Genomic DNA, 14,078 nt, shown 5'->3' with positions numbered 1-14,078 from the left:
AATGACAACCTAAAGTTTGTACTGTCATATCATTAATCCCTACCCAATCACTGTATAAAAAACTATGAAAATAACTAAATTAGTTTGTTTTCGTTAGTGATATGCAGATTAACATATAGTTTTTGACATTAATAATTTATTTTTCTGTGACAAATAAAAAATTGAGACCCAAAATTTAGACCTTGTTTGATTTTGTTCCCTTTTTTGTTTTTAAAAACTATCTTGTAAATTAAATTTAAAAAATTATTTTTGAAACCAAAAATTATGTAAATTATAAAATAATTTGGGTTAAAAAATCGGAAGATAATGGTGGTCACCAATGGGTAATGATAGTAGTTAACTACAACTGATAGTAGCATCCAGTAATCAATTATGATGTGCTGTAAACATAAAAAAGAAAACAAAAACAATTCGAAGATCTTTTATTAAATAAAAAAACAAAAGATGAGAATAGTTTTGCAAACATTTAAATCTAAAACACTTATCCAAACCAATTGTTTTTATATTTTTATTTGAAAAACAGTTTTTAAAGATAGAAATCAAACAAGCCATTAATTTTTTTTATAAATTTATTTGAAGCAGGGAGGGAACAAATCGAAGTGCTCAAGAGTTAAGTCAAAAGGAAAAAGTAGTTGACGCAATCCAAATGGTTCACATATTTTTTTTCTTCTTAAATTTTCCAATTATTTTAACAATTTCGTCTTCTTATATATCTATATATATTATATAAGATATTAAAATAACATTTTCCTTCGATTAATATCTCCCTATCAAATTCATTTTTTATTTCCAATATCAAATGGACATAATCTCCAACAAATTGAAGAATATGCTAATAATGTCTCTTCATTTTCTAACTTCTTTGCAGGCCCCACCACCTTAGATTAATTATAACTAATGGCCACTGATTGACACAAAAGTAGACGAGGGATATTAATTGAGCCGAGAAATTTCTACCATTAACATCATAATCAACAGTTTTAGTTTAAATGCATATAATTAATCATCCGTCCTATTTAAAAGTTGTGCTTATGAATTCCTAAGCGTGTATATATATAGTACAACCTTCTCCTCCGACCACTTCATCAATCTAAGAAGCCCTCAGCCTATCCACCATGGCAAATCTTTGTTTTCATTTCCCCTTTCTCTTGTTTTCCCTACTTTGTTTTCATTTCACTTTATGCTTCACCAATTTCACTACGTATGATGAATTGGCACTACTTGCTTTGAAGTTTTCTGTTAAGGACCCTTACAATTACTTGGCTAATTGGTCCAACTCTTCTTCCATTTGCAATTGGGTTGGGGTTATGTGTGATGCTCACCATGAGAGAGTAATAGTCTTGAATCTTGGTGAGATGGGTCTCAAGGGAACTTTGCCCTCAAAAATTGGGAATCTGTCTTTCTTGGTTGAACTTGACCTTCATAGTAACAACCTTTATGGTGAGTTGCCAAAAGAGTTGATCCAATTACACAAGCTACAAATTCTCAACTTGAGCTACAATGAATTCAAGGGAGAAATTCCAACTTGGATTGGAAGCTTATTCATGCTTCAACACTTCCATCTCCGTAACAACAGTTTTGGAGGTGTTTTTCCTAAAAGCATATCCAATTTGTCAAAGTTAGAGACTTTGAACTGGAATGATAACTTTATTGAAGGATTCATTCCATTTGAGATTGGAAAACTTCAATGTTTGAAGATTTTACGGATTGCAGTAAACAAGCTTTTAGGAAAAATACCTCCAACTATCTCCAACTTACCTCACTTGAGTTGTTGTCTTTGTCTCGCAACTTCTTAACAGGTATGTCTTGCGTAATGTGTTATTAGCATTTCTTCTATTTTACAATGATATAAATTTATTTTTCTATTTGGAAATCCTTTTGCTTAATTTTAATTGGATTTATGTGAGCCTTATTATCAAGCTCAGTTGATCTTCTTTAATTTGTTGTAAAATGTTTACTTATATTTGTTGGAATAAATTCATCAACAAACTTTTGTTAATTATCATTTTACATAACCCTCCTAGCTTCACGAGTATTCAAATTATCAAAGTTAGCACATTTTTTGCATTTCATGGAATCAGCTTTGGATCAGTATATACTTCCTACATATTAAAATTAACTTCACCTAAGCAAAATAATACGTTTGATAGTTATTTTACCATGAACTTTTATGATATATTGGTGATAATAAAATATTCTTATTTCAGAAAGATAAATTGATCAAATGTTCTTTGAAATCCTCTTTTGGTTAGATAGACAATTTTATATTGTTAAGTTATATATTTTCAGAATTCTTTTTGCAGTTACGTTATAAATTATTACTTATATAATACAACCTACTTTTTATAACATTACAAATTTGTGTCAGAAATTTGCATGTGCTTGTTGTAGGGCATGTCTTAAGCATTCTTTTGTTTGTTTCCAAATCCCATTTTACGAAGAAAATCATGAGAAATTACTATCGAGAATGATGAATCTGATTGTGAAAAAGTTGTTAAAAATTTTAGATCATCATGATGGAGGAAAAATCTTCAAATGATTTCTGTGACTTTTTCCCTGTGCTATAAGCTGCATCGGTATTTATATTGTGTACTCAATAGGTATGATATAAATTTGTGTATTCGTGTAAAAAAAAAAAAAAAGATCTGAAACAACTCAAATTGTCAATTCGACCGTCAATATCTCATTATTTTTAATGTTATAAAAATCATTGATTTTGTCTCTTTTTTATTAATAGAATGTCTATTTTTTTAGAACTAATTTGAGCTTCCATAGTCTGATTTCTTCTGTACAGCATGTACCCATAATATATTTTAAGGTTCCTATGCTCTTAAAAATTATTATATTGGGCACCAGTTGTTTAAATATATGCATATAACTAACTATTCAATTCTATCTAATTTCTGACCAAGCGCTTTTTTTTATTTTTTATTTTATTTTTATGTCATGTGGGAGGTGCCGCTTGAGTTATGTTGGGTGTGTCCCTTAGGCGCACTATTCTTTCTTTTATTTATTTATTTACTAAGCATGATTTTTTTTAGTATGGGAATGAAGTTATATTTTTTTCATAACATTAAATTATAAAATAACATTAATCTTTTCATTTGTTTTTATGCTCTTCTAACATTTCAATAAATAATTATAGTTTAGACCTTGAATAACACGCATTTGATACTTTACTAATAAAATAAGACATTAACTATTATAAGTTCCTCTGTACATGTAATTAGTTTAGTCAGATTAAAATAAATTTACGCAAAAGGCCTAAAGATACTGGTCCACAACAAAAATAATAAGGCATCTTCAGGAACAACTAATGTTGTATTCCAAGAGATATTTGAGAATATTGAAATAGATTATGGTTATTTTTTGTTTCATACCTTATACAAAATTAATTATGATTATCCCATTCTCATTTATCATTTATTCAATTGGTTGCAAATAAATGCAATCCAACTAAATACTGCACTAAGTGAAAAAACAAATAATAACACATGAACGTTATTAATTTCAAATGCATAGTATGTAACAACAACAATGCTCTATAGTATAGTTTATCATACAAGAAAGTAACTTTGAAGACATGCATAAACTAATGATGTACGAGCAGGACACAAGTTCAAATAATGAACTAATATTGTTTCACTATTTCTCTCAATTTGGGTGCTGAAAGTGTTTTGACTAATTTTATTCGTCTCAATAATTAATCTACTATAGCCTCATTTAATCATAGTATATATGATGAAAAATATCTTCCTTTCTTAAGATATTTGGCCCTATTATATTGCAAACGACTTGGGACAAAACTCTTCGAATATGAGGATTCGATTGGTCACACTAAACACAGTTCAAACTAATGGATACATATCAAGATACATCAATTTCCTATTTCCTTCTTTTTCCTATTGGGTTCAAGAGCTGTCTTCTTTATTGCTTATTTTATTTTATTATGATATTTTTACTATACATGGACTCTAACAAAAAAAAAATCAGTCTATTTTAGCAGACATTGCAGGATTAATTTATTGCAAAAGACAACAGTCAAATTTGAAACTAATAAAAGTATCATTTTTCTATCAAAAAATGTTTACTACCATTTAAGATCAACTATTTTTTGAATTTTCAAAGTTGGTCTCTTTATGCTCATACTTTACGGTCTAATAGCATATCTTACAATTTTTTCAATGACCACATCCTAGTAGATATTCTCAATATAATTAGTAATTTGGCAAATCTGAACATAATATTAAGTGATAATCGGCTTTGCAATTGCACACCAAAAGCGATTGAAAATTTGATTATGCCTCAAGGGTTTGAACTTCAAGGCAATGACTAATTATTAATTTTGTTGATAACACTAAACATTATTATTTGATTGTATGATAAAATTAGGATAATTAAATCTATTTATTTACGATAGATAAATTAATCAAATTTATTTCGTGTTGTATTTCTTTGAGCTTTGTTATACCTTATTATGTCACGAGCTGCTATATAAATGATAAATATTTCACATCATGACATTAAAAAGCTTATTCTAAATATGCATGTGAGAGAGAGTTTTTATTTTTATATAAAGTAAGAAATTTATTTCATTTTGAAAGCTTCTTATTTTTTTAGGAATTATAGAAGTTGTTATTAGTTAATTTTTTTATTATTTACCTTTTTCTCAAAACTTAATTGTTTTTAAAAAGACCTCAAAGCAATTTTAATGAAAAAATTAATTAGTTGACCCATATAGTTCCATCCAGTTTGTGACTTATTTTTTTATAATTTAAATCGTCTTGACTCAGTTCTTATACTTTCTTTTGTCTTCTCCATTCATCCCTTCTTTTCAAAAAGTAACTAAGTCCTCAGTAACTCATCCTATGTGGCACCTATGGTTTGCATTCTTTATAAAAGACTTAATCCGATCAATAGCAAGAGTGCTGTGGGACTGATGATTTTTCTCCCTTCTTTCATTCCTTGGGCCAACAATTTGTTGTGCTAAAGGAAATCCCCCTACTCTCACCGAAGGAAGAGGTAGTTAACAGTGTTGCATTGCTTAGTTGACAGTCTTATTATTAGTGCCACATTAGATAAAATAAAATGAGAATGATATTCTATTAAAAAATGTAAACTAAATAAATATTGCTAGCCAAAGACAAAATACGAAAGGCAAATTAGACACCGGAACCTATTTGTTTCCTATAATTATTTTGGTCATTTTCTGTAATTATCTACGACTTTTTTTAATAATTTTTAGGTCATTTTGTATAATGTTTTTAGTCAATTAATGATTAAATTAACAAATATTTAATGGGGTGATGACATTGCTTCACTTTTAAAGTATGGAGGCAACGTTGAGCCCCCTTGATTTGAGGGTGTCCAATGAGTACCTAAAGTAATTGAGGGCAAATTAGCACTTTAACTCTTCAAAAAACACAGCACATTGATTAGCACTAAAAACTTGTCAACAACAACTTCTCTCTGTCTCTCTCTTTGCTTCCTTTGTTTGGGATGTTAGATTTTTTTTTTTTTTAATGAAGGGATGCCAGTTTAAATAATGAACAATATATAATATATGGCTTTGCATATAATTAATTTTGTGCACATACAATATATATTTTCAAATAGCATATTATTGTACATTTTTATTAAACTACATCACTCCTCTTGATGTCTAGGCCAAAGTCAACCAGTCAAATTGAAAACTAGCTCTTAGTTTTTATTAAAGCGATAAAACTCCATACCCCAGACACAAATAAAGTCACCAAAAGTAGTCAAAGACTAGTAAATCAGTAAACAACCAGTAAAATTAGTAAAATTAGTAAAAACCTGACCAGTTCCCATAAAGAAACAGATAAAAATAAAAAATGCATGTTAACTTCTTTTTTAAAAAAAAAAAAAGAAGAAGAGGCGCAACTGTAAATTTTTTGAAACTTGGGGGCAATGAGCTGCGGTTTTCTTAAAACCTTCTCAACCCCACATGTGAACCCAGCTTCTCGATTGACTCACCACCCAATACTTTCAGACGATCAATGTAGGACTTTCACCAATCACTTTTTCTATTATTATCCCTGTCCAGAGGCATCAGAGATTCACTTTTTTTTTTTTTCCTCTTCGATCTTCACTAATTTTTTGGCTACACTCATAATATCTATTAAGTCAAGGTAATATCAAGCGTTTATTTATATTTTTCCTCGGGTTTAATCTTTTAAGTTTAGTTTTTATATAATTTGTAAAACTACTTCATGCATTGTCATTTTTTATATATATAATAAGTATGGACTCATAAATATTACACATATTTGTACTAACTGTGGTATATTATAAGATTATGTGCTAAACTAAATAGAGGGGAACTTATTACTCATTATTTTCTTTTTAATTTATTTATTTTTATCCTTTTATAAATTCACAGTTTTTCATTTTAATAGCAACCAGTCTAACCATGATTCAATCAATAAACTGTGAATGTGCCTCAATCAATTTAATGATTGGTCTAGCTTTTAAACTTTGCTCTCTTATAACATGGTATAATGAAATATATACAACAATAATAATAACCTACAAGTCTTATATCACTAGGAGGGGTTGCGATTCAACAACTTAACAATATTATTTTTAAAGGAAAAATTAATAAAATATCCTTCAAATATTTTAACAGTTATAGTCTTTTAGATGTCATAATTTTACTGAACAATTGTTTAATTAAGGACATTGAATATAGTTAAAAAATTCAGGGTAAGTGAAAATTTTAAATGAAAGTTTATCTTTTTCTTTATTTCTTCAACATTTATCTATCTAGATATATATACACTACATATTGTGTAAAAGGTCAATGCAATGTGTTTGTCTTGTAATTCGTGTTATGATTTGTTAAGATATTTAATGGTATTGAACAGTGTGGTTTCGTTGTTTTGATGTCTAATATTTAATTTTTTTTCCCAGTGCACGTTATGGGATGGATTTATATGTAGTTATTGTAAATTTGATTAGGCATATGTCTAAAATTAAAGACAAAGGTTCCATTTTGATTTTATGTATTCCTCAATAATCTCATAAAGTTATATTGTATCATTTTAATACATTGTCTGAAACTTTAAAATTGCAAAATCATCTCATATAATTGGATTTAATGTTTTTTATTACATAACAAGATGCAGTGGAAACTTGATTTTGCTTAAATAAAAACAATTAGATCTTGGTCACATTAACTATTTCAGGAAAAATACTTCCAGCTATTTCTAGCTTATTCTCACTTGAATTGATATCATACAACTCCTTAATAGGTGTGTCTTTAATAATATCAAATAAATTCATATATTTGCTTTAAATCATTTCAAAAACTTTAACACGTGTTTAGAATGCCTTAGAATAAGCTATTTACAATATCATATTCAACGTTGATTTTGTTGGAGAGGGGAATGAGATATATATATATATATATATATTACGTTAGTAGGGTGCAATAAATGAATCTACAAATTATATATAATTTTAATTTGTTGTGATATTGGTAACTCCGTCATTGTGCTTTCAACACAACATAGTGCATTATCATCATTTAGCATTCTCTACACTGCTAGGAACAAATATTTTGCATGCTTTTTGTTAGTTTTTGTCATTTTCATTTGGGTTCTTGGAGCCATAATGCAAGAGATACTTTTTTAATGGTTTTTAAATTTACATGATTTTTTATACAACATATGTTGTCCATGATCATCTCCATAAAGTTATATTGTATTTCTATGATTTTCTATAATATATATACAAGCACTCATTACTGTTTTTATTTGTTATTGCAATAATGCAGGAGATATTCCGAATGAGATTGCCAATCTTACAAATCTTAAAATTATGTACTTGGGTCGAAATCAACTCATTGGCTACATACCTAGAAGCATTGGAAGTTTGGTTTCGCTTCAGGAATTACAGCTTGGTTCCAATAATTTACAAGGTATAATTTTTATGCAAATTATAATTCACTATAGATTATTTCTTTTTTCTTACTTCTTGTCTCATGCAACTTGAAATTATGAACTTAGATGCTAATAGGTTTCGTCGAAATGCTATTAATTGTATATCCCAAAATGTATAAGTCAAGAATAAACTTTGTTTTTCTCACAAAACAAAAATTGGATTATATTTTTTACATAATTTGTAATGTTTTATAATGTCATTGAGAACTCAACCTGTTACAAAGATTTTAAATATAACAGGGGATAATTTCAGTTAGGTCCCTTGTAAGAAAACTTTCATTAAATTTCAAAGGACTTTTTTTTTTTCCCAACTGCTGATATATTCCTAAGGCAAATAAACTAGTACAGCACAACTGAAATCGCAAACAGCAACAGAGCAAAAACAGAATCAGCAACAACATAAGAGAGATCAGCCAAATAATTTTAACTAGTAGATTAGACAAAAGAAGTGATGGTGAAGACACCCATCCTATTAGAACCAGCAACAATATGTTTGATTTTTAATTTCAAAGGACTTTAATGAAATTAAAAATCAAGCATATTTACTAAATCCAATTTTAATAAAGCCCATGTCTCTTTTTTAACTTTCCCACCCTAATATCTCTTCAAATACAAACAAAAATGACACTGTAATTTAGGTAATAGAAGCATAAGCCCATCACCAAATCTATCATTCATAGATGCAGCATATCAGCAGTTGTAGTATTGTACTTTTTATTTTGTTATATTGATACACACACATAATTATATAAAAAGTTAGTTTATAACTTTTGAAATTTTTTTGATAATTCGATTGTCACAATTGTAGCCTTTTTTTTTTTTTAAGGTTCTACTTACTATAACCCCCATAAATCTCAATGACATAATATATAAAGATTAAATATTTTAAACTATATCATATTTTATAATTAAATTTTAGGTTAGATATTTAGATTAAATATTTTAAAGTATACCACATTTTTACATATCCAAACTATTTACTCTTTTTGGTTTTTTCTTTTTTAGTACTAGACCATCCAATATCCTGGGGTATCCTAGGTTCATTGCCTGCTCTAGATTACCATACTTAATTATCAAAATTTTAAGAGATAAACTGCCCATTTGTTTTAGCTTATTTTATAAAAAATCACTTTTTTGGAAAAAAAGTATTTTGTGATTTTAACAATTTTTGCTTAAATTTTTAAAAACAATTATAATATAAAAGTAAATTTTTTTATTATTTTAAGTAACTACTTCAAGAGAGAATGTTTTAAAATGTGGGATACAAGAAGATATACTAAGATTTTAAGATAATTAAATAATAAATTATTTTTAAAAAAGAATAAATAATTTAAAAATAACTAAATAATAATTATCCTTTATTATTGCAACCAAACATAAAATAATGTCTGCTTTTTATAAAATTTTACAGAATAATTATTTTATCAAATCCCTAAATTATCTAATAATGACTTATTTTTTAATCTTTAAGCAAATGGACCCAAAAATACAAAGAGTACATAATGTTAATATGTAAACAGAAAGTAAAATTTGGATGGATCCAACGTGTAATTCAAAGTTGGTTTATTCAATTTTGTTGCTTATCAATGACAGTCAATTTTGCTGTTATTGGCTATAAACATCATTAGAATTTTAATTAAGAGGAATAAGCGGGTAAGAAATCAAATTCTGATTGGGATTTATAGAATGATTAGAGTGGCAGCATGGCATATATTGGGCTTTATTTGAACAAAAATTAATCTTTGGTATAAAATACCAAAAGAACAAGTTCAAGCTATATCATACATGACCCGCCACTAAAATAAATCAAACATCTTACGAATGATCTTAAAATGTGTAATCAATTTATCCAGCTAATAGCTTTTCACTCGCAAGAATTTTTTAGATGGCATGAAAAAAAAAATTCTAAAGATAACCAAATTATTAAGCTATCTCCATCATTTTGAATTGGGGCTGAAATGAGAATCAAAGATAGACAAGAGATTTTTTTTAAAAATATATATATATAGATAAAACAAATTATGGTATATATTTGAATTTCCATTTTAAATTTTATTATATATATTTCTAAAAGTAATTTACTAATTTTATAATTTGAGAGGAATGTTATTAGATAATTGAGGGTGTATAATAATATAAAACTTACAAATATTTTGTTGGATGATTTGTAAGTACATCTATAAGTAACTTTTGAAGGAGGCCTGTCCTAGCGTTGGTGAGCCCCCAGACCCAACTCACCTAAGCTTTCTAAATGCAAATATAAAACTTAGAAATACAAATATATAAATATATTAACAACATATTAACTTGGGAAAATGACTATAAAATCCCATCGAAAATACAAAAAAAAATCAGGTCTGGCACAATGGCATAATTCCTTTGAAATCTCTAGGTACTTTTTTGGCATTAATGATTTGTTTACCTGTGAAAAATTTATAACTTTATATGATATAATTTTTGGTGGTGATGAAATCTATTTAGCTATTTAAAAAATAAAAGAAAAATAATTTACTCTTTTTATGGGTAAAATATGTTGCATATATCCAAAACACATTTTTTCCGTGTTATTGATTTTTTTTTTAAAGATGTACCTTTCCAACTTCTTGCCCTCCTCTACGGGTATTCAAATTATTAAAGTTAGCTCATTTTGTGTCGATGAAAACAGCTTTGAAAACGTTTGCTTCCTTGTTCAAATAAAATTCCCTTGAGAAAATTAATGTTTCATAATTCTGTAACTGTTATTTTTGAATGACATATTGTTGATAATAATTTTTTAAATTGGTTAAGATAAAAACAATCCAATGTTCTTTGTCATCCTCTTTTAGCTAGCTAGACAATTTGTCACTACAGATGATTTCTAGAATTTCTTTTGTAGTTACGTTAAAACCACGTAAAATTTTTTAAACAATTACTGCACAATATGTTGCTTATAATTTGCATGTGTTGTTAGACTTGTTAAAAAGATTCATCATATATGGACACTCGTAGGATTAATATGCCATCTTTTTTTGTGTCTCTATGACATACGTGCGAAATATTATTAATAGATACACCTGTGACCAATTCAAATTCAATATCTTTAAGCGTTAATTTTTTTTTTATTTTTGTAGATGATATACCAGAAGATATTGGACAATTGGATTGCTTCAAGTGCTAGGTCTTGAAAATAATAATTTACAAGGCTAACTTTTTCATCCAATTATGATATTCTGGCTACTATAGTTTTTTTCCTCTCTTTAGTTGTTTTCTTTGCATTACTATGAACAACCATGCATTTTCTTTTCCTACTTTATCTTTTTTTTTAATAAATTTGTGTATGTGTTAACTTTTAACAAACATATGTCAACTTGAGGCCTAAAGTACAATTTTTCCTAAATGAATTTACTGAACGTTTGTTGAAAGTTAACGATAGTCGTAAAATTGCCCCCACTTTTTTTTTTAGAGTTCAAAATGCATCTTTTTAAAGTTTAGGATTCAAATTGCCCCTGGACTATAGTTCAAAGTTCAAATTTCATATTAACCCTTAGTTTTATTATAACATTATATGTTATCATTATATATTGTCATTGTGAACAAAATTTGTTTATGTAAAATCATTTTGTATGAGATTAATTAGTTTGTTCACTTTCATTATATATATAGTGTAGGTACTAAAAAGATGTTCCCTTGCAAAAACTTGGAGGATTAGTTTTTTGTGACATTTTATTAGTAGCTAGAGGATCATGATACATGCAAATGCGTGAGATATCTCTACAATCATTTTTACCCACAGTTGTTTTTTATGTGATTTCCAAAATACTTTAGAACAAAACTAAAGTTCCACACACATGTATTAATGTGTGTTTGTGTGTGATGAATGTATATATGGAATTACATTTGACAACATCACTTAGAAGCCCTGTTTGAAGGATGATTCCTTGAATTTTATTTAAATAAAATGGTAATCATTTAAGGGACGATGCACAAACTCAAACAAATAAAAATCTTTAGTTCTGGTTGGTTCAAAAAGGACTTGAGTTGTTGTTGATTTTAATGGTGCTAGTTAAGGCATCCTCTCTTCCGGAGTATCTAAGTTCATTTATTTATTTTTTTTCAGATTATGATATTCTAAGTAGTTACTTCTTCTTTTAGATGATTTTCTTAGCATTACTAATTAAGAACAACATTGCATTTTATTTTTTATTTTCATCTTTTGTTCTATTATTACTTTGTGAATTCATAAAATTTCTTGTTTCAATAATTCTTTATGCATAAAAGTAAGTCTTTAGTTATTTTAATTTTATCAATGCTAGCTAGGACATGTCTTCTCATTTGGAAAGCTAATTTTTTGAAAGAATTGATATATGTTGATATCCAATGAAAATTTTCAGTTATTTCTATATTTTTTATTGTAAGCATCATTATAATTTTGAAACTTAACAATACTTCCAACAAGTCATAATGCATTCCTGTCATATTTTTCAATTTATTTTCTTTGCAATATCATAAACAACAAGTACATTGCTTTTCTTAGAATTTGTTTCTTTCATTTGGGACTTTTGAACCATAACGCAACAAGTATATATTCTTGAGGACTATCAATTTATCAAAGTTAAATACTTTGTGTCTAGCAAAATACATTATATTGATTGTGATTTGCCAAGATACTAAATTATAAATTATAGAATATTGTACTTTGAGTTTTTAAATCCTACTTATAATAGGTATGGAATATTAATAAATTTAGTCAAATATAAGCCAACATCCACCTATTTAACATACAATATACACTTATAAAAGAGGCTCAGCACAAGTGAAGTTACTACCAAATTTTTTTCTTCTTTTCACATGGGTTCGTTGTGCATCATCACAAACAATTCTGATGACTCTACTAATTAATTATCACACTATGAATTTATGATATGTTTGTGATGATTAAATGTTTTTAATTAAAATAATAAATATATTAATCATACATTCCTTGAGAATCTCTTGCACGATATATTAAAATGGAACTGCCTTTGCATTTATATTTTATATTTGTATTTATACAGCAATGAGTATTTATTTACAATACATCTCCATGTTTAATTCTCTACCTCATTTAGTTTTATTTTTCTTTTCTTCATCAAATAATATTGCAGGAGATATACCAAGAGAGATTGGCCATCTTCAAAATCTAAAGCTTCTATATTTGGGTGGAAATAATCTTTCTGGCCAAATACCATCAAATATCTTCAATATTTCAGAGTTACAAGTGATTGATTTAAGCTGGAATGATTTGTCCAAAGTATTCCCTCAAGTGTATGTCATGGACTTCCAAAATTACAAGGGCTATATCTTCAAGAAAATGCATTATCTGGAGCCCTGCCATCCAATTGGATACAATGCAAAGAGCTCAAAGACTTACATTTAGAATACAACTCTTTTACAGGTATTTGCTACCGGCGCACTATTTTAAATCACCAACTTTTATTTCTTTGTCAATATATTTTAATTTCACTTTAATGATTGCAATAATAGCATTAGTACTTTTTGTTTTGTTGCTATTTCGCAAGATGCATTCCTAAACAAATTGGTGATATCACAAGGCAGATTTTATTTTAGGTTTATCTCTTAATAAGATTTTGGCTCCATATCAAAAAGCTTAGAAACCTGACTATGCTTTAGTTATTTTAAATCTTCCCTGGCCACTTCACCAATGAATTTGTCTTTTGTACACAATCTTTACAAATGTCATAGTAGCAGTTTAAAAAACATAATATGACAATATGGTAAATTACAAATCTATAGAATATTCTACTTTCAGTATTTAAATCCTACTTATAATAGGTGAGATATTTGAGTGTTTTTTATAATTTTTGTATTTTTTTTAAATTTTTATGTTTTATTGGGGTTTTCATATAACCTAAAATATAGAAGATATTGCTCCATCTTATACAATTGTTTATTCTTTCATATTTCTATATATATTTTATCGAGCTTTCTAAACTTTTTCTAATCCTGTAATGTTTTCTCGTATCTTTAGTAAAGTTCAATACAAAACAAGCACAATTGTTTTTTTTTTCCTTCTATTTTTATAAAATTTTTATCCATCTCCATAATTTCCGACCAACATTATTTTGAAGAAAACAT

At 27.5% G+C, this 14,078-nt stretch overlaps 1 protein-coding gene across 1 annotated transcript; it reads left to right on the top strand.

Moving 5' to 3' along the window:
• Positions 1-1,115: 1,115 nt before the first annotated feature.
• LOC129296139 (leucine-rich repeat receptor-like serine/threonine-protein kinase RGI4) lies at positions 1,116-13,359 on the top strand. Its single transcript, XM_054934730.1, has 4 exons — positions 1,116-1,618; positions 1,714-1,799; positions 7,799-7,942; positions 13,088-13,359. The coding sequence occupies exons 1-4, from the start codon at positions 1,116-1,118 to the stop codon at positions 13,357-13,359; spliced, it is 1,005 nt and encodes a 334-aa protein (XP_054790705.1).
• The last annotated feature ends 719 nt before the right edge of the window (positions 13,360-14,078 follow it).

The sequence above is a fragment of the Prosopis cineraria genome, unplaced genomic scaffold, assembly GCF_029017545.1.
Source record: "Prosopis cineraria cultivar Desert tree isolate PC_DT_omini unplaced genomic scaffold, ASM2901754v1 PC266, whole genome shotgun sequence".
NCBI lineage: Eukaryota > Viridiplantae > Streptophyta > Magnoliopsida > Fabales > Fabaceae > Prosopis > Prosopis cineraria.
This window is presented reverse-complemented; position numbering and strand designations above follow the sequence as displayed.